Source organism: Micromys minutus (assembly GCF_963924665.1).
Source record: "Micromys minutus genome assembly, chromosome: 24".
Lineage (NCBI taxonomy): Eukaryota > Metazoa > Chordata > Mammalia > Rodentia > Muridae > Micromys > Micromys minutus.
In genome coordinates, this window is record NC_137959.1 from 18557486 (window position 1) to 18578650 (window position 21165).

Consider the following 21165-nt stretch of genomic DNA (forward strand, 5'->3'; position numbering starts at 1 on the left):
GCTTGGAATACTTTCCATATCCTGACTCATCTAGCCATTGTCTTTCTGGTAGCTGTATCATTTGTGTACATCAGTTCATTTTCTGTTGATGGACACTTCCCCCTCTGCTCCCGTCCTCAGCTGCAGTAGCAAGAGATCACTTACCGTTCATGTTTGTATAATGGAATTCTGACAACCTGGATTGTAATCCCTTGAATTTGGGCAAACTATTTAGCCTCTTCCCCTGCTCCCATCTGAATGACACATTGTAAACATCTACCTTGAAGGCCAGCTCCTGAGCATTTCCTTTCTCTGTCCCTGAGAGTCCCGTATATTTATGCCAAAGATAGTACAAACATTTTACAGAACAGCTTGTATGCCCTTATCTCTAAATAAATGAAAGTCACTAATGGCGTCTTACTTTTTTTATGCTACATATGCTACTGTGTCTCACAGCGACAGTGCTACAAAGCAGATACTAACTGGAAGGGCATTTGGCTTATCCCCATTGTCCGATTCCTGTTGTGGTTTGGATACTTGGAGACAAACATAGCTCATTCATTTAGGAGGTGATCCTAGGGGACATGCTCTATGGGGACAGAAAATGGAAACGGGAAAGCCAGGCATCCCAGGAGTAAATCATTGAGCAGGTAATGGGAACCTGCCTAGTGAGGAGGGAGTATGATGTTTACATATAAACTCTCAGCATCCCTTGGCTAAGGAGACAAATTAAGTCCTTCTCCTTCAGCTGAGGCATATGTGTAGGTAGTCAGATGTGAACCAAGTATATGCAGATGAAGCTGGGGGACCTGGGAAGAGCTACAAGGCTTTTATGACATCTTCAAAAAAAAAATACCCACAAGACTTACCCATCAGTAGAGGACTGGAAAGTTTATTTCTCAGCCACTCCTGGCGTATCAATAACCCCAAGGATCTGTGACCATGTGACTCGGGGAGCATGGTAATTTACACGTAATGATACTTTACTGAGCTTTTCCCTGGAGTACTCTTAATAATCTCGTACACATAAATATAAAGCACACATGTATTTGTTGCCCCCCTAAATCCTGCCATTGTATGTCCTTTGCCATGTTCTCTGTAGTGGTAGTCTTTCCATGTTTTATTAGAATCATTGCTCTACTAGGAAGATCAGCTGTCTCTCACATATAACACCTTTCCAGTATGGTGCTTTCATTTTATCATTGTCTCTGCCCCCCCACACACGCCCAAACAGAAAAATTAGTGGATGATAAGAAATGTTTTATTGTAACACATTTTGTTTATATAAATTGTTTCCAGTAACTTTATTGAGGTGTTCATCTCAGAATGAAAATAAACAATCCGGCCTGAATATCCAGGGACCAGTTGAGTATGGGCAGTGTTTTCATAGCTCTTGGGTCTAGACCTAGGAATGGCATAGCCAGGTTTATGATAAACTTCCAAACTAGTTTTCAAAGTAGCTGTATCATTCCTGCCAGCCATATATGAGGCTTCCAGTTCCTCCAAATCCCTAACAGCAGAGTCCATTGTTTTCCTTACAGTTAATCTATATGGATATGAAATGCTATGTTCCCAGGATGTTACGTTCCAAGCAATTTTAAAACTGTTTGTTTGTTTATTAAAGAGCAAGAATATGGGCAAGAGAGAGAGAATGTGTGTATGCATGTGTGCATGTATGTGCATATGTGTCTGTGTGTGTTTGACATAAGTGTGTGGGTGCCATGGTGGGCATGTGGAGATCAGAGGATAACTTTCTAGAGTCAGTTCTCTCCTTTCTGCTTTACATGGGATCTGGGAATCAAACCGAGGTTATTCCTTTGCCTGCTAAGCCATCTCCCCAGTCCCACGCAATACATGAAAAAAAAAAAACCACTTAATTAAAATTAATTATTTAGGGGCTAGCAATGGCTCAGTGTTTAAAAACACGTGCTGCTCTTGTAGAAGATTTGAATTACGTTTCCAAAACTCATGTTGGGAAGCTCACTAATGCCTATAGCTCCAGCCCCAGGGGATCTGATACACTCTTCCAACCACCAAGAGCACCCCACAGGTATGTGCATGCATGCACCCATCACACACACACACACACACGAAAGAGAGAGAGAGAGAGAGAGAGAGAGAGAGAGAGAGAGAGGAGCGAGAGAGTGAGCGAGAGAGTGAGAGAGAGAGAGAGAGAGAGAGAGAGAGAGAGAGAGAGAGAGACCACACACACAAATAAAAAGCAAAATAAAATTTTAGTAATAGTTTTTTAACTGGGTATGTTGGGAAAAACTATTAATTAGTGAGTTTTATGTAAATAGGAAGCTTATTAGGGTTCTATTCCATTCCTTTGGTCATTTTTTTTTCCTATTTTAATCCAAGCTCCACACAGTGTATTGTTTACTATATTTGGAAGCTTTCTCCACATGCTTGCCTGCCTATCCCCCAAACGGCCTTTTGATAAAATTGCCTTCAGTTTTTCTGTCTTGTGTGTTCCTGTGGATTGACCCCGGGGTCTTGTACTTGCTACATCTATGCATGTGCGCTGTTCACCAGGCTGTAGCCTGAGCCCTGTTTATCTGATTCTAACTGAAAATGCCTCACGCTGTAATATTTTCACCCTATTGTCACGCGTTTCTCCAAATGACCATTCCCATCCTCACATGTCTGGGGGGTTTGGGTTAACTTTAAGTGGCATTGACTTCTGCCTGAATATCAATTTAGAGATTTTTCCCCTTCTCCTTCCTGTGGTCACAGGCCATAGTTATTTTTTGTGTTCTTAGTCACTTCAAATTGCTGTGACAGAATACCACAATCTGGGTGTCAGTTATTGTCCACAGCCTCATCCAGTGACAGTTCAGAGCCCCTTGCTATGTTTTTCTGGGGGTAGAAAGAAACAGTTACTTTCTGTATCTTCTTGTAGATACATTTGTGCCACCTTCAAGCTCTGTCTCACAACTCTGTTATATCTCTGAATCTCCTGGCGCTGTTGTACCACAAGCACTGGGAAGAACATTAACTTTGTACCACAGTAAGGTAGACTACCTGTCGGGCTTCACCCTGCTCTTCTTCCTTTAGATGCGGTCTTATGTAGGCCAGGGTGACCTTGAACTCACTTTGTAACTGAAGATATTCTTGAACTCCTGACCCTTCTGCTTTCACCTTGCAAGTGTTAGGATTACACACATGCATGTCCCACATTTTCTGCTGATTAAAAACTTGAAAGTAAAGCTTTGAACTACTAAGAAGGAAGGCATTAAATGTTGACTTCCTGGGGACTTTGTGGTAGAAGACAGAGGCTGGCATTTACGGTGAGAATTTTTCCACTTTTGTGCAAATGAGTAAGCTGGATCCTACTGTGGAATTGTGACACCCAGGCTCTTAGTTAAAGGAGGTAGGGGCGGTCATCCCACATTCCTAGTTCGGCAGGCTAGTGGCAGGATGTCTGGGCTGTGCCAACTCTAGGAACATAGAGAACTTGGTTGGGAAAAATTCAATTGGTTTGTGAGGGTAAAAGACCTTTGTGGATCAAGTGTCCTCTGAAGCAAAGACTGGAGTACTGGACACAGCATCATTCCTCTTGGGTTTAGAAGAGAGGGAGAGCACCCTGTTTTCTCTCCCTTTAGGACCTGAGCTACAGAAACAGCCTATAAACTGAGGGTCAGAGGAGAAAGCTCAGACACTCAGGAAACCCTCTTCACGAGGATACCAGACCATCTATCATGATCGAAGAAGCCAAGTAAGTGGGTTTTCTTTTCCTGCTCTCTTTTCCTTTTCTCTCCCATCTTTTCCTTATCTCTCATCCTGTGGCCAAGACTGCCAACCACACTTCCCTATGTCACCTACCAGTCTGCTGTACCCTTTACTGCTGTAGATGGAAACCAAGAGTGCACAGGGGATTCTGTACCTGGCATTTGCTGCTTTGTGGGTTTCTTTCTCGATTCTACTATTTTTCACCCCTTTACTTCTTCCCTTTCAACCCCTAACCCTAGATAGGAGAGAAGAAAGAATAGAGGAGAAAGGGGGTGATGTTATCATTAGACTACTTCCTTTTGATTAGGGGTATTGAGTTCCCTGGGACAAGTTTGTTCTTCACCATCAGAATATTTAATTTCTTCCTCCTCTCCCTCCTCCTCCTCCTCATCTTCCTCTTCTTATTCTCTCCTTCTCTTCTTGTTTCTTTTTGGTACAGGACTACTTAACAAACTACAACCAACAACAACCCTGCCTCTCAGGGCCCTAGCATTTATATATCCTCTGAAGTCTTCAAAGTTCCAAATGTCATGCATCCATAGCAACTGTCTGCAGCTGGCAAAATCACACCCCTGCCAGAGCATGAGACAAATCATAGTCAGCTGCCGTGGAGCAGCACCATATCCCATGAAATGATTACATATTAAACAAAAACATATTCCCATAATATTTCTGTTTAAAAAAAAAAGAAACAAAATCGCAAAATTCTTACTACAGAATTATTCTAGTCATAGCTCCTGGAGTGCCAAATATCTGGGCAGGGCTGACAGACATAGAGCTTACAGGTTCAAGCCCTGAGAACTATACAGAATTAGAAGCCAGAGTCTTAGAATTCTGTGTATAGGAGTAGAGGCTTTGGCTTTGGGCGTGGTTACTGGGTGCTAAGCAGCTTGTGTAGCCCTTAGCCCTCTGCAGCAGCTGGGGGCAGATAGGGTTGGTGTCAGCTCTGAAAACATGAAAGAAAAAAAAAAAGAAACCTGGATTTTACTAGTGTTATAGCCCCAGAGCCCCAGGCATCTGGCAATCAGTGTTATAATTTTTGACCTTGAGTATCCAGACACAACAAACTTGCCCTTGGCCACCAATCATCATGAGAATGAAAGTCTTTGATGTAGACTATCTCCAGGAGCTTCAGGCTTCTAATTGACCCATTTAGAGTGGTTCCTTCTTACCTTTTGAGTCAGCAGGGAGATACTGTCTCATACTGTCCTGGTGCTCAATAAAAGGTTTCTCTGGATTGAGCCTGTCTTGCCTACTGTGGTTATTATCATGGGTAGAGAGCCCTGGGCTGGTGATATGGCAGCCAGACAGAGATGGAGGTGAGGACAGCTGCAGCCTTGGAGGAAGTAGTCCTCTGCAACAGGAGAGGCAGGAACACTACTGAAGACTTCCAGACGGAGGCTAGGGACAGAGATAGCAGTGAGCCAAGGCAGCAGAGATGACAAAGGACTGAGGAAGCAGCTAGAGCAGGGCCTTCTGGAGCAGAAGTCTGGCAGACTCTACCATCCTCTAGGCAGCAGTGGAGTCTTCAGGCCACCAGGCTTCAATAATGGCAATCCTGCTGCTTGCCAAGAGAAGGGCTGCTCAGTGGTCAGGTTCCCACTCAAAGCAACCAGGCACAAGGGAGGATCTGATAGTCCAAGCTCCCCATCCACTTAGCTTATTTGAAAGTAAACCTGAAGACCAGACGTTAACATTCCTCTTTTCCTCCTTTTTCAATTAGTTTTTTAAAATATATTCTGATCATGTTTTTCCCCTTTCCCAATTCCTCCCAGATCCTCCCCATCTCCCTACTCACCCAACTTTGTGTTCTCTCTCCCTCCCTCCCTCCCTCTCCCCGACATCTCTCTCCTTTCAAAAAAAAAAAAAAAAAAAAAAGCCACACACACACAAATGAAAAAAAATTAAAACAAGCAAAAATCAGTAAGACAAATAATGCAAAAGTAAACAAAAACCTACCTCCCCTTTTGCATAGACTCCTGAGCCTTGAGGGGAGAGGCGTGATGCTGACATCCCATTTAGGGCTGAGAGTTTCAAGTCTCTACACATTGTCCAGTTGTGGAACATAGACATCTGTGACAATACTTTAACTAAGGGCAACATCTAAGTACGCTTAGAGAGAATTGAGTGCTGTCACCAGTCTTAACTGGGTTATCCAGACCTAGCAAACTTGCCATTGGAGATTACTGAGCATGAGAATGTGAGTTATTGGCACAGAACACCTTCAAGAGCTTTGAGCTTCTACTCTACCCATTTATAGATGGCATGACTGAGGCACACATCTTGCCGAATCTTGCACAGCTTGGTTCTGGAAACCTGGGGCAATGCAGGGATGAAGAAACAGGCACGCTCAGAAAAGTAGAGACCTGGTGGATTGTGCTTGTTCAGATGGAGGGCACCTACTGTGCTATCAGGAACTTGGCTATCCTTATCATGCATAGCACAAGGGGAAGGAGTTAGCTGGGCCCAGTGGGAGGTCACTCTAGGAGACCTGTCCCTTTACACATTCATACTCACACTGGGGACAAAGGCTTGGTAATTTCCATAGGTCTCTAGATTGGGGCACTTGCTATAACCAGACTCACCTTAATAACACACAATCACTTAAAGCTTCCTCCACCCCTCAACAACAGTCAGGAGAGAAACTAACTAAGGTCACACTAAGTGTGTCAGCTAGGTTCTGCTGTGGTAACAAATAGCCCCCAAAGCAACATTTCCTGGCTTTGCTTTCCTGATGTTTGAACGGAAGGGAGCTTTGGTCCACCCTGTCCTCTGGCTCAGACTCAAAGAGTTGCATGACCTAAAATGCATCAGGGGAGGAAGAGATTAGGGTGAGTCACATCTGTACAAATCAAGTTCTGGAAACATCTGTATAAGTGTGACCCTATGTTGTTTTTAAATGTATTTCACCAGACAAATGGAGTTTCACAACCACACCTAAGTGCAAGTGGTTAGGTCCTATGATATTATCAAGGGCCCAGAAAAAAGGAAAGTACATGTCCCCAAGGTCCACCAAGGAGAATTAGTAGTAAACTTGGCTTGTAATCATCTCCTGGCTCTGGGCCATGGGTCTTTTGCAGAAATCCTGTCCCCAAGGCTGTTTTTCACAGAAGTCATTGTGTCTATATGACAAGGTATGCTGTGTCTCAGCAATGGTTGTTGAAAAGAGTTTGGTGTCTTATTCCAAGACACTTATGAGGAAACTGGTTTCAGAGGGACAAGGGACTGAGGTGGATATTTCATATATTTTACATATCAAAGTAGACCAGGCCTCTAGGTTCTCCCAGCATCCCTCTGTCCCTACCTGGTATACCCTGCCCCCACCCCTGAACTTTGCAGCCCAGGGGCTGGGCTGCCCTTTCCCCCAGAGTCTCCTCCCTATATAATCCAGACATTTTGCTCTCTCTCCCTCACCCTCCAGGGAATATAAGCAAGCAGCTTTACCCCACACACTTCTCTACACAGCTTCTGCCTTATGACCTAACGTAGCTGCCCAAGGGCTACCATCCTGTTAACATTCTAGTCATCATGAAGAAGCACAGGAAGGTAAAAAGATAACATTTTACTTGCATCCCATGGGGCATTCCCCTCTACAATGAGGCTGCATCTAACTGGGGACCGGCTCTATTCTGGATGACCAGGGAATAGTTGGGAGTTACAGTACTAACAGAGAAAGGAAGGACAATATTAGGGGATGGCTAGATAACCTTGTTATAAAATTAACCCAGACTGAAAGCAACACGTATGGTCCATGGAAACAGCATCCTTAGAGACTTGTAGACTTTGATGAGCTGGTAGTGCTTTCTGCTTAGACAGGGTATAGTTATGGATCAGAAACAAGCCCGTCTGTGAAGCTGATTGTGAGCAGATACACTGGTACTCCATAGAGAGGCCAAGTTGGTTCTTTAGGCTCACAGCTTAAGGGTGCAGTCCATGTGGCCATGGTATGACATAGCCGGTTACATCGACTCCACTGTCAGGAAACAGAGAGTGATAAATGCTGGTACCCAGATCCCTTCCTTCACTTTATATGGTCCAGGATCCCCTGCCCTGGGAATTGTGCTATGCACAGCCAAGATGGATCTTCCCACATTAATTATGTAGTGCAAATCCTCTCCCAGATGATTCTAGATTCCATTGGGTTGACAGCTAGCATCACAAAAAAAAAAAAAAAAAAACCCATAGGCCACTCACTTCAGCCTGCTTACCCCTTACTCACTACACCCAGTTCATCTGTCTCTGCAGGACCAGCTTCTGATGGATTCTGAGAGCTTCCAGCTGGGCAATGAGAACCTGTGGGCCTGGCTTGTGAGTCTGCTGAGCCAAAAACCAGAATGGCTGAGAGCCAAGGTTAGGTTCTTCCTCCCTACCATAGACCTGGACAATGAGGCCCCCAACCCTGAGACCACGCACCATCATCTCAACACACTGTTTGCCCAAGGCCTGGCCACCTGGAAGTCTTTCATCTATACTATGTGCTTCGAACTTGATGTGCCTCTAGGTCTGGAAGTACCACTGCTGAGCATCTGGGGCCAAAAAGATGGTAAGGACTCACATGGTAGGTTCAAGGCTACCAGCACAGCCTTGTGGCCTGAAGAGCTTCAGAACCCTTGGTGATCCATCTGGTCACACAGAGAAGTCATAGAAGAACCACGCATTCCAAATGCCTTGGGTGACCAGAAGGCTTCCTTTAGCATGGCAGCCAGAAGAACTCAGCCTCCACTAATAAGCAGGAGAGTTTGCTCCGTTCAGCACTTCCTTGAGCACAGTGCTGAGGAGCAGCACATGACACTAAGGGACAAGGAGACCTCAGATAAAAAGTGGGGACTCAACCATGAGCTCACCCAGTGTAGAGGTGGGAGGAACGTACTCATGCATACATGAGCAGACAGCACACACATGCATGGGAACACATACACACACAGATATGTGTGCAGACAAACATCCTCACTGACGTGTGTGTTGTGTATGTACATATATACTTCTGCCCATTGCTGTCTGCAGGGTGTGCCGCCTGCTTCCCTAGCAGATGAATGGGTGCCCCTTCTATAGCCATGGAACCTCTGGTTGTTCCCAGAGCAGACACCACTCAGAGCTACCCATGACCCAATACCCTCAAGACACTGGATCCCCCGTCCCCAATGGCATATGTCTTGTTCTGTCTTACAGAATCCTCTCAGCAGCTAGCAGCAGGTGAGGGGAGCTGTCCTGGACCGTGGCTGCACCATGGTGAGATTTGAGGAGAGGTTTGGGATGCCAGCTGAACTGCTCAGTCTTCACCTAAAGCTAATGGTGGCTGGTGATCACCATGTCTACTCTATAAGTGGTCCAAGCTCCGTTTCAAACCCTCTATGTGACTTTCAAGGTCTGCCTTAAAACCAGGGATATAATTTGAAGTTCCGGAAGAGACTGTCTATGACTAGTCTCACCCTTCCAGATTCCCTGTCAGCTATCACCTAGGGAGCCTGTTCTCATGCCTCTGTCTCCACCTCATGGAATTGTAGGAAGGCAGGTATCATGTTGTGATTTTGATGTATATATAGACAAAGACCAGTTGCAGGGTCAACTAAATAATTGGAAGCTTCAGTATCACAGAACTTGTGCCTTCCCTGGTGGACATGGTGTTTATGACACCCTGCTATAGCCTTGCTTAGAACCTGGAGCTTACTAGTGAAACTATAGGAATAGCCTTCTCACACCCCCAGGGTGTCTCATGCTTCTCTGCCTGGGTCCACTGGTGAAACAGAGCACCCCAAAGGTCCCTATTTTCTTCCTCATGCTCTTATTTTTTTCTTTCCAGGTATCAAGCGTCCTTTTCAGAGTTACGGGTCCTCACCCCGCCGGAAAAATAGCAAGAAGCAGCAACTAGGTGGGTTATGGGGTTAGGAGCCCAAACATTGCCCTGAGGTTGAATCCAGATTCTGGACCTTTCCTCTGGCTGGAAACACCGGTGGCTTGTTTTCCAGGCCTCCAAGAGAGAAAGCCTGTAGGTCCCGAGTGAGCAGAGGAGAAGGGATTTTTCAAGGGCAGATTTGTCATCTAGGCTCTTCCAAACTGTCCTCAAGGTTGTGTGAATACCAGGGTGGCAACCGATGTGGCTGCAGACCTGGGTCTCAGTACATGCTGGTGATGAAAGAGAATGGAGGGGATAAAAGTGTCTTGGAGGACCTCCAAGCAAGAGGTCTAGGGCACTGAGGCTAGGCTATGGGGAAGAGGAGAGGGGAAACTTCCTCCACTAGTGGTTTTGAATAGTCCTTCCATGCACACACATTCCACCAACCATAGGCATAAGCTGAAAATTCACATCTGTACCAAATAGGTCACTACCTTTCTGGAGGAGAGGTCAGGGCTGAGTCTTTCTAATGACCTAGGAAGGAAGAAATAAAACATTGAGTATAGCAGAATCCCAGTTTCCATGGTTTTATTGACTGGTCCAAAACCTGCAATTTGTTGGTGCCTCCTCTCAAGGGAAGAATGTTCTTGCCTTTGCCACCTTAAAACCAATTCCCATAGATGTTGCAAAGCAAGTACCTCCCCCGGTTTACTGAAAACTACGTCACTTGTATTGCCCTGGAAGAGAGAGATGTGACCCAAGGGTCCACCCCACCTCCATGGGAAAATGGCTGCTATGGAGGGATATATACTGCTGTGCAGCGAGTTCCTCTGAGAATGTGGACAGCCTAAGACTCTCCATTGTGACCGTAACACTTGTCCCGTGCACACATGGCTGGGGGATAAAGACAGCAGCAGCCTGGTCATTGGGTCCCGGGACATGTATCAAGTGTGAGACCTTCTACTCTCGTACCATTCTTGTGCCCCTTGCAGAGTTGGCCAAGAAGTATCTAAAGCTCCTGAAGACCTCTGCCCAACAGCACCATGGTTGTGAATGCCCAGGAGCATGGCATACTCTTGACTCCCCCCAGACCTACATCCCCCCAATTCTTCAGTGGAGCCGGGCTACAGCACCCTTGGATGCTCAGGAGGGAGCCACTATAGGAGACTCTGAAGCAGCAGACGACATTGATGTGAGCCTCCAGGATCTCTTCAACTTCAAGGCCCACAAGGGACCTCGAGTGACAGTAATACTAGGAAAGGCTGGGATGGGTAAGACCACGCTGGCACACTGGCTCCGCTGGAGGTGGGCTCACGGTCTGCTGGACCACTTCCAGGCTCTGTTCCTGTTTGAGTTCCGACAGCTTAACGTGATCACACAGTTGCTGACACTGCCCCAGCTCCTCTTTGATCTGTACTTGAACCCAGAATCAGACCCTGATGCTGTTTTTCAGTACCTAAAAGAGAATGCTCATCAGATCCTACTGATCTTTGATGGGTTGGATGAGGCTCTCCGTGCCGATTCCATGGGTACCGACAAGGCAGGCTCAGCCCTCGCCCTCTTTTCTGACCTCTGCCATGGGAACCTCCTGCCTGGCTGCTGGGTGTTGACTACCTCTCGTCCTGGGAAACTTCCTTCCTGTGTGCCCACAGAGGCAGCTATGGTGTACATGTGGGGCTTTGATGGGCTGCGGGTGGAGAAGTATTTTACCCACTTCTTCAGTGACCTGCCTCAGGAATTGGCCTTGAAAGAAATGAGAACCAACGAACGTCTCCGGGGTATGTGTGCGATACCTGCGCTGTGCAGAGTCACCTGCTTCTGCCTCCGCCGTCTGCTTCCTGGAAGCTCCCCAGGGCAGTCTGCAGCCCTCCTGTCCACCATAACCCAGTTGTACCTGCAAATGGTGGTAACTTTTAGCCCTAGTGAGACTCTAGTCACATCCTTGTTGGGCCTTGGAAAGGTGGCCCTTGAGGGACTGGGCGCTGGGAAGGTCATCTTCTCTGTGGAAGACGTCTCTCCCCATCTGATGGCTTTTGGAGCTGTTCACAATCTCCTGACCTCCTTCTGTATCCACACCCACCCTGGGCATCGAGAAACAGGCTTTGCTTTTGTACACCTCAGCCTGCAGGAGTTCTTTGCTGCCCTCTATCTAATGGCCAGTGACACAGTGGACAGAGACACACTCATCGAGTATGTCACCCTCAATTCCCACTGGGTGCTGAGGACCAAAGCTAGACCGGGCCTCTCGTACCATCTCCCGACCTTCCTGGCAGGCCTGGCCTCCCACTCCTGCCACACATTCCTCCGCCAGTTGGCACAGCAAGATGAAGCCTGGGTGGGCTCCAGGCAGGCCGCTGTTGTCCAGGTGCTAAGGAAGTTGGCTAGCCGAAAGCTCACGGGGCCAAAGATGATAGAACTGTATCACTGTGTGGCTGAGACCCAGGATCTGGAGTTGCTGAGGTTCGTTGCTCAAAGTCTTCCCTTCCACCTCTCCTTCCACAATTTCCCTCTGACCCGTACAGACCTAGCTACACTGGCCAACATTTTGGAGCACAGAGATGGCCCCATTCACCTGGATTTTGATGGCTGCCCACTGGAACCCCACTGCCCAGAGGCTCTGGTAGGATGTGGGCAGGTGGAGAATATCAGGTGAGTCAAGTCAGAAAAGAGGTTGGGAAGGATGGGGAGGTCACTGTGCTTTGGGAGAGTGGGAGGCCAAGCAGACGGACAGAAAGATTGGATTCAAATCTTGACTTTCAGGAAAGAATGCCCCATCCTCATTTAGGGTGCAATATACAGTGTCTTGATCAGACCCTTGGAGTCCACTCGTGCCCTTGTCTCTTGCCTGTGGCTTCTTGGCTCTCATCTCTCCCTGGCAATCAGGGACTGGAGCGTTTGATTTGTGCTGTGCTGCTCAAGGCTGTTTGACCTTGGACAAGTTGTGTGTTACTTCCCTTAAGGGTGTTTCTCCATACCTGCAGTGAGTTCACAGGTCAGGAGGGCATTGGGAGAATGTGGTAGAACAATGGGTTCTCAATATGGCATCTGGTCCAGAACTAAGGCTCTGTGTCTGTCAGCTAAAGAAAGAGCAAAGCTATAGTCCCAGTGATAAACCTTCCCTGATATAGTCAGGGGGAAGTCCTGTTGGAACGGATGTTTACGTGATAGACAAGTCAGAAGCTGGTGGTCCAGGTTGGCAGCTAGCTCTAACCTATACGATCAGGCTTTCCTCCAGCATTCCCACAGGCATCGTAGCTGCAGGATCAAGGCTAACTCATGTGTGCCCCTGTGTCAGGGAAGAAGGAATACGTATAAAGGTCACCAGAGACGTAGGACACATCCCTTCCAGTCACATTGCATCACTGAAAAGAGAGCCACAGGCCACTCTGTGTGTTGCTTCTGGCTGGAAAACTACTTCCTGCTACTGCTCTATGTCCTGTTCTCATCCTGCAAATCAGCACCAGGGTTTCTTTCCAAGCATAGTGCGTGTGTCGATTGACTGAAAACACATTAGACATTTCAGTACATAATATTGACATTGTAACAAGGCAGCATGGCCTGCTAAAGCACACTTTTATTACTTAAAAAAAATCTTATATATACCAACCATATCTGAAACACTGAACACAAGATAGATGAATGACATGAAAAACAAATCCCCCTTTCCCAAATAAAAAAAGCACAGCAGATAACATTTTTTTTTAAGGAAGAGGTTAAGGAAAGGGGATGGTCTTGGTTTTGAACTAATATAAAGTTGAAATGGTTTTTAAATCCATTTGTGAGATGAAATGTCCCTCTGCTAAAGTTTTGATACTTAGCTCTTTGTTGTTGCTTCTGTATTTAGGGAAAGCTTCTTGAGTTTAGGGAGATGGCTCAGTGTGTAAGAGGGCTTGCTGTAAAAGCAACAGGACCTGAGTTCAGGTCCCCAGCACCCGTGTAAAAGCTGAGCATAACCTCTCATGTCTGTAACAGAAGCCTTGAGGGGCAAAGACAGGTGGATCCCGAGAGCTCACTGTCAGCCTGCCAGCCCTAGGCTAAAGTGTGAGTTTTGGGATAAAGACCATGGACATCCTCTGGTGCACATGAGTGATAAGCATGCACACAAGCATGCTTATGTGCCATGATTCACATTATGCATGACTGTATTTCTACGTGTGTGGACAATTGATTTGGCAGATAGCAAAGCCAATGCTTTAAGCTATACTTCTTGCTACTCTAACAACTACAGTGATGCCTCGTGATGCAATGACGCCCATTTGTCCCTATGGATACTGCCAGTGGTACACTGCCAATCACTAAGCTCTGCCCATTGCTGACCCATTTTGCTTCTCTCCTGCAGTTTTAAAAGCAGAAAGTGTGGGGATGCCTTTGCAGAAGCCCTATGCAGGAGCTTGCCTACTATGGGGAGCCTGAAGATGCTGGGGTGAGCCAAGGCTTGCAAGCAAGATATGCAGCTGAAGATGTCTGGCACGCTCTTCCCTGCTTTGTCTTGTATATATTTATAACCTAACCAGGACTCTTCTGCATCCCCATTCCTCTCTACCATCTTTGTTTGCCTTGTAGGTTAACAGGAAGTAAGATTACAGACCAAGGTATCAGCCACCTGATACAGGCTTTGCCCCTCTGTTCCCAGCTGGAGGAGGTCAGGTGAGTGATCTACAGAAAGGCTTCCTTGCCTGGGAGAAGTATCACTTTCCAGTGCTTAGGACACCCCTGGGGCCTGCATATTCCATAAGAGACCAACAACAGAGAAAGAGATCAGTCTAAGAATGAGGTGGGTTAAATCCAAAAGAACATCTCTCAAAGTCCAGCAGGGTGCATATTTGGGCCCACCTTGGAGGATCATGAGCTTGGGGCTCCCTCTCCTTATTCTGTGAGCCAAGGAAAAGGGACGCAGTGTTTAGGCAGAAGGCAGGTACTGTGGGTACACATAAGATGCACAACTTCACATTCCTGCCCTTGGGTAAACACTTGCAAAAAAGTACCCACTCGCCTAACTCAAGGATGTGTCATACACATATTCACAGATGGGCATGTGTGTGGCACACACAGACACACTTATATGTACCACACACTGGCTGAGCACATCTGCACAGTATACCTCTAGCTTGTCTGGAATTGCTCTAGAAAAAGTCAGAACAGTCTTTTTTTTTTTTTTTTTTTTTTTTTTTTAAAAAAAAACTTTAATTTTTTCTTTTTTTTTTCTTTTTTCATTTTTATTTTACTTTTCAGATTATAATATTATTACATCATTTCTCTTTTCCATTTCCTTCCTCTAAACCCTTCCATATACTCCTTTTTGATGTCTCTAATATCCATGGCCTCTTTTTTCACTAATTGTTAATATATGAATATAAGTATATATATATATAGATAGATATATAGATATATAGATATATATTCCTCAATATAACCCAATCACTTTATAAATATTACTTAGATATGTTCCCATGGCTGACCATTTGCTATGGGATAGACAATTGATATGCTTTTCCCTGGGGATAACTTTTTCTCTTGTTCTTAGCATTCCTCAGTTGCCTGTGATTTGTGTGTGTGTGTGTGTGTGTGTGTGTGTGTGTGTATCATGGGCTCTCCCTCATCCACTTTAACAAGTCTGTCAATACTGTCCTTGTTAAGCTCATATTTAGGCAGCCATATTGGTAAAGGTAGCTTCTGACATTACTAGGAGACACAAAATCTTTGATCTGCTATATAGTCTTACATAGCTCCTTCCTGAAATTCAGAAAGGAGAACCCCTGAGTCCAAACAGGCTCATCCAGGAAGGAAGTAGAATACAGCACTTACAGAATTGAATCCAGGCTGGCCAGTCCCTGCTGTTTTCTCTAATGGGTGCCTTTGGGCAGTGGTCACTCTGGTTTAAACTGTTGATATGGTATAAACTGTTTTTCTTGAGTGACCTCAATCTTGGTTACCTTAAACCCATCTATTTATTTATTTAATTTCAATTTCCCCTGTTGCTCTCAATCATTCTCACACTATTTATCCACCTGTTCCTTCAGCTGACATCCAGGTAGGGACAGTGAGGTCAGAGAGGTTGTCTTAACTTCTGGTGAGCTATGACCAGAACTGAGACTAGAAGAAAAGTCCTTAGCCTTCCAGAAATACCTCACTCAGTCCCTGGGACCTTGGTGAACTCAAGACTCAGGCACATTGCAAGCTCAGAGAGCAGACCTCACTTCATAAGGCTTTCACCCATCACCTAGGCCTTCCAAGTGCCCATCCCTACAGCTGAGGGATTGGGCCTTGGTCTCTCTGCAGTTTGCATGACAACCAGCTCCAGGACCCAGAGGTGCTGAGTTTGGCAGAGCTGCTCCCTTGCCTGCCGAAGCTACAGAAGCTTGAGTAAGTGGTCTTTACTGCAAACCAAGCCCCTATTTTTTGGCCCAAGTCACACCTTTTTTTGCTGACCATGGCAAGAGCATCTATCAACACTTTGCCACAATTATGCAGCCTGAGCCGAAACAGCTTCTCCACATCAACCCTACTGTCCTTGGTGAAGGTGGCCATCATGTGTCCTACTGTCAGGAAGCTGAAGGTCAGGTGAGCAGATCTTCAAGTCTTGGGCAAAAAGAGAGGGGCAGGGGAGTGAAGGATGGGAAAGGAGAAGGTCGCTAACTTACAAGATCTGTGTGTGTGTGTGCTACACTCAGTTTACTCCACAGCTAGAATTTTTCTCGGGTCTGGTGTATAATAAATAGTAAGTAGATGAAAAGATTCGAGGATCGATGAGTGAACAAAAACCGTGGAGCGCAGGCTTAGCCAAAGGACTAATTAGGCGCGTGTCGCTCTCCATGGTGCTGAAACAAAAACCCAAACAGAAACAACAAAACCTTTCCACCTTGTCTTCCTGACCTCACAAAAGCAGGCTTGCTGCCATGGAAGAGGATTTGTGGCCATGCTGAGCACTCTTTCTGTTTCCCATGTTTTTTCTATCAGTTAGGAAATAAACTTTCCCTGAATGATTGGGGCGAGGTGGGGTAACAGCCGGGAAAAGTGGAGTGACGTGCTGACCTCCAGATCCTGGTTTTCAAGGCTTTTTGTGTCTGACTCTGTAGGGAATCGGACCTCATCTTCTCTCTGTCCCCGGTCACAGAGACAGCTACGCAGCAATCAGGGTAAGTAGCTAATGGAGGTGTGGACCCAACCAGTCCTGAGAGAGGATCTAGGCTGGGAGGGCGGGGCTGAGAACCTAGGAAGAAATGGAGTGGGAAGATTCTCCCTGATGCTGTGTGCATTTCTGCTCTGGGCTGGCAAAGTGTCCTCCCTTCCTCCCATAGGTCTGTAGGATACCTGAGCCCTGGCTTGAAAAGCATCCCCAGGGTCACAGAGTGAGCCAGGCCTGTATGGGGGACATGAAGATAGTGTGCTCTGAGGCTGAAAAAAAATTCTTTGAACTGAAGAGAAGATAAAGAGAGTGAAATAATAGAATCTACATCATAGGGCTGCCTTGGAAATGGAGAAATACATGCATCTAACATGCTTTAAACATTGGCATGTCACCAGTGCTCGGAGCTGGCCATACACGGGTTTCCAGCCCCCAGCCCCCGGGATGGGTGTAAACAAGAGCACTTCTGTCACCGAGAAAATGCCCTGACTCCCCACACTCCTCACTGACTAAGCTCTAGAGCTGTAACCCTTTCCTGCTCCCAGCTTTTGTCTCCTCATCTGCTCTATGACACAGTTGGGACAACGTCACTTGTCCCCTAAATGTCTAAAGCTCTGATGCCCAGTGTGACCATTACCAGCCACTGTGACTATTTAAATGAAGTGACTTTCAGCCCATCAAGCTGCACTTGCCACCTTTCCAGGGCTGCACAGGTGGCTCCTGTGGCAGATGACATAGCAAAACTTCTGTCATCGCAAAAGGTTCCATTAGACCTGTGGCTCTCAACCTTGCTAATGCTGTGACCCTTTAATATAGTTTCTCATGTTGTGCTGACCCCCAACCATAAAATTATTTTGTTGCTACTTCATAACTGTAATTTTGCTACTGTTATAAGTCATAATATAAATATCCATCTGATAGGCAGGATCTCTGACATGTGACACACACTTCAAAGGCTAAGAACCACTGTGCTAGACAATTTCAATCTATAAGCTCATGGAAATTAGCTGATGGTATAGCCTAAGCTTCTCTGCAGTCCCTGGTATTCTCTTTACCTTATGGGAGAGTCTGGAAGGGCTACAGCTCTCCATTGCCTGGACTTGCCTATGGAAGACAGTGCATGCTCCCTGATACATCAAAGGGATGCTAGTATAATGACCTTAGAAAATCAAGACTGAAGAGTCTTATGGGTGAAGTGGAGGAAAACTGCACACCCACACACGGGGGAAGCCACATTTGATAAGGCTCCCTTAGATCTCAAACCCTTTGCTCTTGCTACTTTGCCTAGGTACAGTTCAAGCACCTTCCAGCACTGTCTTTAGCACCAACTCACCGTGATGGTGCTGCAGGATCATCATCCCTAGATGCCAAGGGAAGAGGTCCAGTCTATCAGGTCTGAGCTCAAACTAGTGCGCAATCTGTTCTTTTTCAGAGCATCAGATGTACAAGGCAAAGATAACCTGAAGGAAGAACAGAGTCGAAGCCTAAAACTCAGGTACCTCAGTAAAGGATAATGGAGGTGGGTTTCTTTCCAAAAAGAGGAAGAGCAGCCAGGAAGAAATACAGGGAAAGCAGATGGAGGGACAGGGAAAGGGCATGCATAAGCAGCTGTATCAACAATAGCTCCAGATGAATGGACCCATGCTATATATGTGGGGTGCTGTATTCAAAGGTCTGTGTCTGTTACCTCATGGGAACCCTTGTAGGAGCTCTGTTAATGGCATTTACTTCTCTACTTTGGTAGAAGAAGATACTGAGTCATAGATTAAGTGCCCTGAATAGGTTTACCCCACTACTTAGAGCTGTGCAAATCCTAGAGCTGTTCCTTCAGGACACACCTGACTCGGAACCAGAAGGACCATGATTTTCTCCTGATACCTCCATTCCTATCCCAGGCTTCAGAAATGTCAGCTCAGGGTCCATGATGCAGAAGCCCTTGTGGAGCTATTCCCGAAAGGCCTACGGCTGGAGAAAGTGAAGTGAGTACACTGATAAGTGGGAAGCCTAGGGCAGCAGCAGCCAGGGAGGCTGGGCAGGGTGGACAACAGTCAGAACATCTGTCACCTGTCCTGTATCAGAGGCTCAGCTGGCTACAGGCATGTGTTTTATCATCTCCTCTCTGTGATGGAACCACATTTTATAGAAAAGGTAATGAGTCACAGAGGTAAATTTGCTCAAGATCTAACAGGAAGGAAGCATCTGGCCTAAGGGTCCCAGCCCATCCTCGTGAATTCTGCCACTACTGCCGTGGCCATCAGTAGAGTGGAATTCCTCCTGCACTTGGGTGACCCATTCCTTACAAGCTAAAGAGGTTCTCATGATGCCTGTCTCCTGAGCATGTCTTACCAAGACAGTCTCAGGAAGTCCTCCAAAGGATGTAAAGACAGAATGGTGGGGTGCTCCCGGCACCGGTGGTGGTGGTGCATGCCTTTAATCCCAGCACTTGAGAGACAGAGTCAGGGAGATCCCTGAGTTTGAGGCAAGCATGGTTTATAGAACAAATTCTAGGACTGCCAGGGCAACACAGAAACCTTGTCTCTAAAAACCAGAAAAGGATAGTGGGGTGCTGTGAAGTATTTAGGGGTAATTTGGTCCCACCTGAGAATGTAGTCCTCAGGGTGAGGGTTATCTGGGTGATCATCTATTGTTTCGTTACCTTGTTTCATTGGAAAACTAAGGAACAGTATTAAAATGTATCAAATATGGGCCAACAAGATAAATGCATTTGTTGTCAAGCCTGGCCATCTGAGTTCAATCTCCAAGACCCACAGGTGGAAAGAGTGAATCAATTCAAAAACTCCTACAGGCTGTCCAGCCTCCGTGTGCAGCCACCCCTTGTTGAAAAAAATAAAATAAAGGCAACATATTTTAATGACTAAAGGGTCTAGAGAGATGGCTTAGTGGCTGATTGCTTGCTGACCTTTCAGGGCACCTGATTTCAGTCTCCAGCACCCACGATGGGCTGTTTAACTGCCTATAAATTTAGTTCCAGGGGATTCAGGTCCTCCTGGAATCCACAGGGACCCATACTTCTCTCTCTCTCTCTCTCTCTCTCTCTCTCTCTCTCTCTCTCTCACACACACACACACACACACACACACACACACACCAAAATTTTAAAACACAAAAATGAAGGCATGAGATATTTCTAAGCCCCTTGCCACAACTGAGCCCTATGCCCTCACTTACATCAAGACCCCAGCTCACCTAGTTAGATAAATAAAAACCCCCAGCTCTCTGCTCACCCCTACTGCCAGTCCAACTTGATCTCAAGCCTGGTTTGTCTCCAGTGTCTTCCTCCACTTTCTTTGTTAGAACCGGCCATCTCTCACCTGGTGACCCATTGGCTTCTGCTTTACTATTTTCCCAGGTCCCACCATGGCATTCTCTTCTGTTTCACCACCACCTACACCCATCAGCTCCTTCCTCTGTTCAGGGGAAAGCCCAAATCCTCAAATCCTGTGGGACCCAGAAACCTGCCCCAACCTCCCCAGCCCCTTTCTATCCCTCACCCCCACCTGCGGCTGCCCTCACTCAATTTCCAGTCTAAACACACTGGCTCCCTCTGGAGGCTGGTATGTGCTATGCCACGAGGTCTTAGACTGTGCTATTTCCACTACAAGGGTCAATCTTCCCAAATCTCTCCCCACACACTCACCTAAGGAACCCCTGGGATTTCCAGCAAGTAGTTAAAAAGCATCAAGAAAGCCTCTCTGACCTTACATTGGGTCAGTTATCCTGGAATTAGGGAAGTGTTCACAAGAAGCAATTATGCATGTGACAGAATACAGGAATGGTCAAAGGGGTACTTCAAGGCAAGCTGTCTGGGGTTCCGATCCAAACCCACGCTTGAGCAGATCCCTTAAGGACTGTGTCCTGATTTGCTCGGCAGTAAGATGGAGATACACTAGCTGCTGCTTTGCCACAATCGTAGGAGTGCCAAGGTCATTGCCACAGTGGGAACTGGCAGACTGCCCTCTTTAGTTATTATAAAGTTCATTCGTGAGAACGGCGGTCTGACTGAAGCCAGGGTTGGGAGGGGGCGCTGTGAAGGCGTCTCCACGGTGCTCTTATCTTAGTCTTTCAGGGAACCGTCTGGAAGATGAAGGCTGTCTACTTGTGGCAGAGGCTGCTTCACAGCTTCACATCACCCAGAAACTAGAGTGAGTTGTACGTCCCACTGTTGGGTATCAAGAGGGACCATGGAGAGCCCCTGCCACACCTTGCTTTCCATGGCCACAGTCAGCAATAGTAGCAGCATCTATCCAGCTTCCTTTCTCTCTGGCTAAGTTGGGATGTTGACCCTACCCTTGCTCTTGCCTCTGCCCTGAACCACCAGTAGGCTCACCGTATAAGTCCGTGAACATAGACAGTACGTCCATGGCACATCTGCCTCACAAGCCAGATTGTCCTTGTGACAACTCCAGCAGGCTTGCACTCGGCTAGAGCTGAGGTACTGTCTGGTTGGGTACTGTGGCGACAGGTCAGGCATTAG

At 46.6% G+C, this 21165-nt stretch overlaps 1 protein-coding gene across 1 annotated transcript in view; it reads left to right on the top strand.

Moving 5' to 3' along the window:
* NLRC5 (NLR family CARD domain containing 5) overlaps window positions 1-21165 on the top strand; it is a 66290-nt gene that overhangs the window by 7534 nt on the left and 37591 nt on the right. Inside the window, exons 2-14 of the mRNA XM_080937365.1 lie at window positions 3585-3697; window positions 7957-8254; window positions 8881-8940; window positions 9512-9580; window positions 10537-12193; window positions 13884-13967; window positions 14108-14191; window positions 15824-15907; window positions 16016-16105; window positions 16621-16680; window positions 18103-18165; window positions 18566-18649; window positions 20750-20833. Of these exons, the coding sequence (XP_080793491.1) occupies window positions 7969-8254; window positions 8881-8940; window positions 9512-9580; window positions 10537-12193; window positions 13884-13967; window positions 14108-14191; window positions 15824-15907; window positions 16016-16105; window positions 16621-16680; window positions 18103-18165; window positions 18566-18649; window positions 20750-20833 (2705 nt within the window). The 5' untranslated portion in view covers window positions 3585-3697; window positions 7957-7968. The remainder of the gene's footprint in view (window positions 1-3584; window positions 3698-7956; window positions 8255-8880; window positions 8941-9511; window positions 9581-10536; window positions 12194-13883; window positions 13968-14107; window positions 14192-15823; window positions 15908-16015; window positions 16106-16620; window positions 16681-18102; window positions 18166-18565; window positions 18650-20749; window positions 20834-21165) is intronic.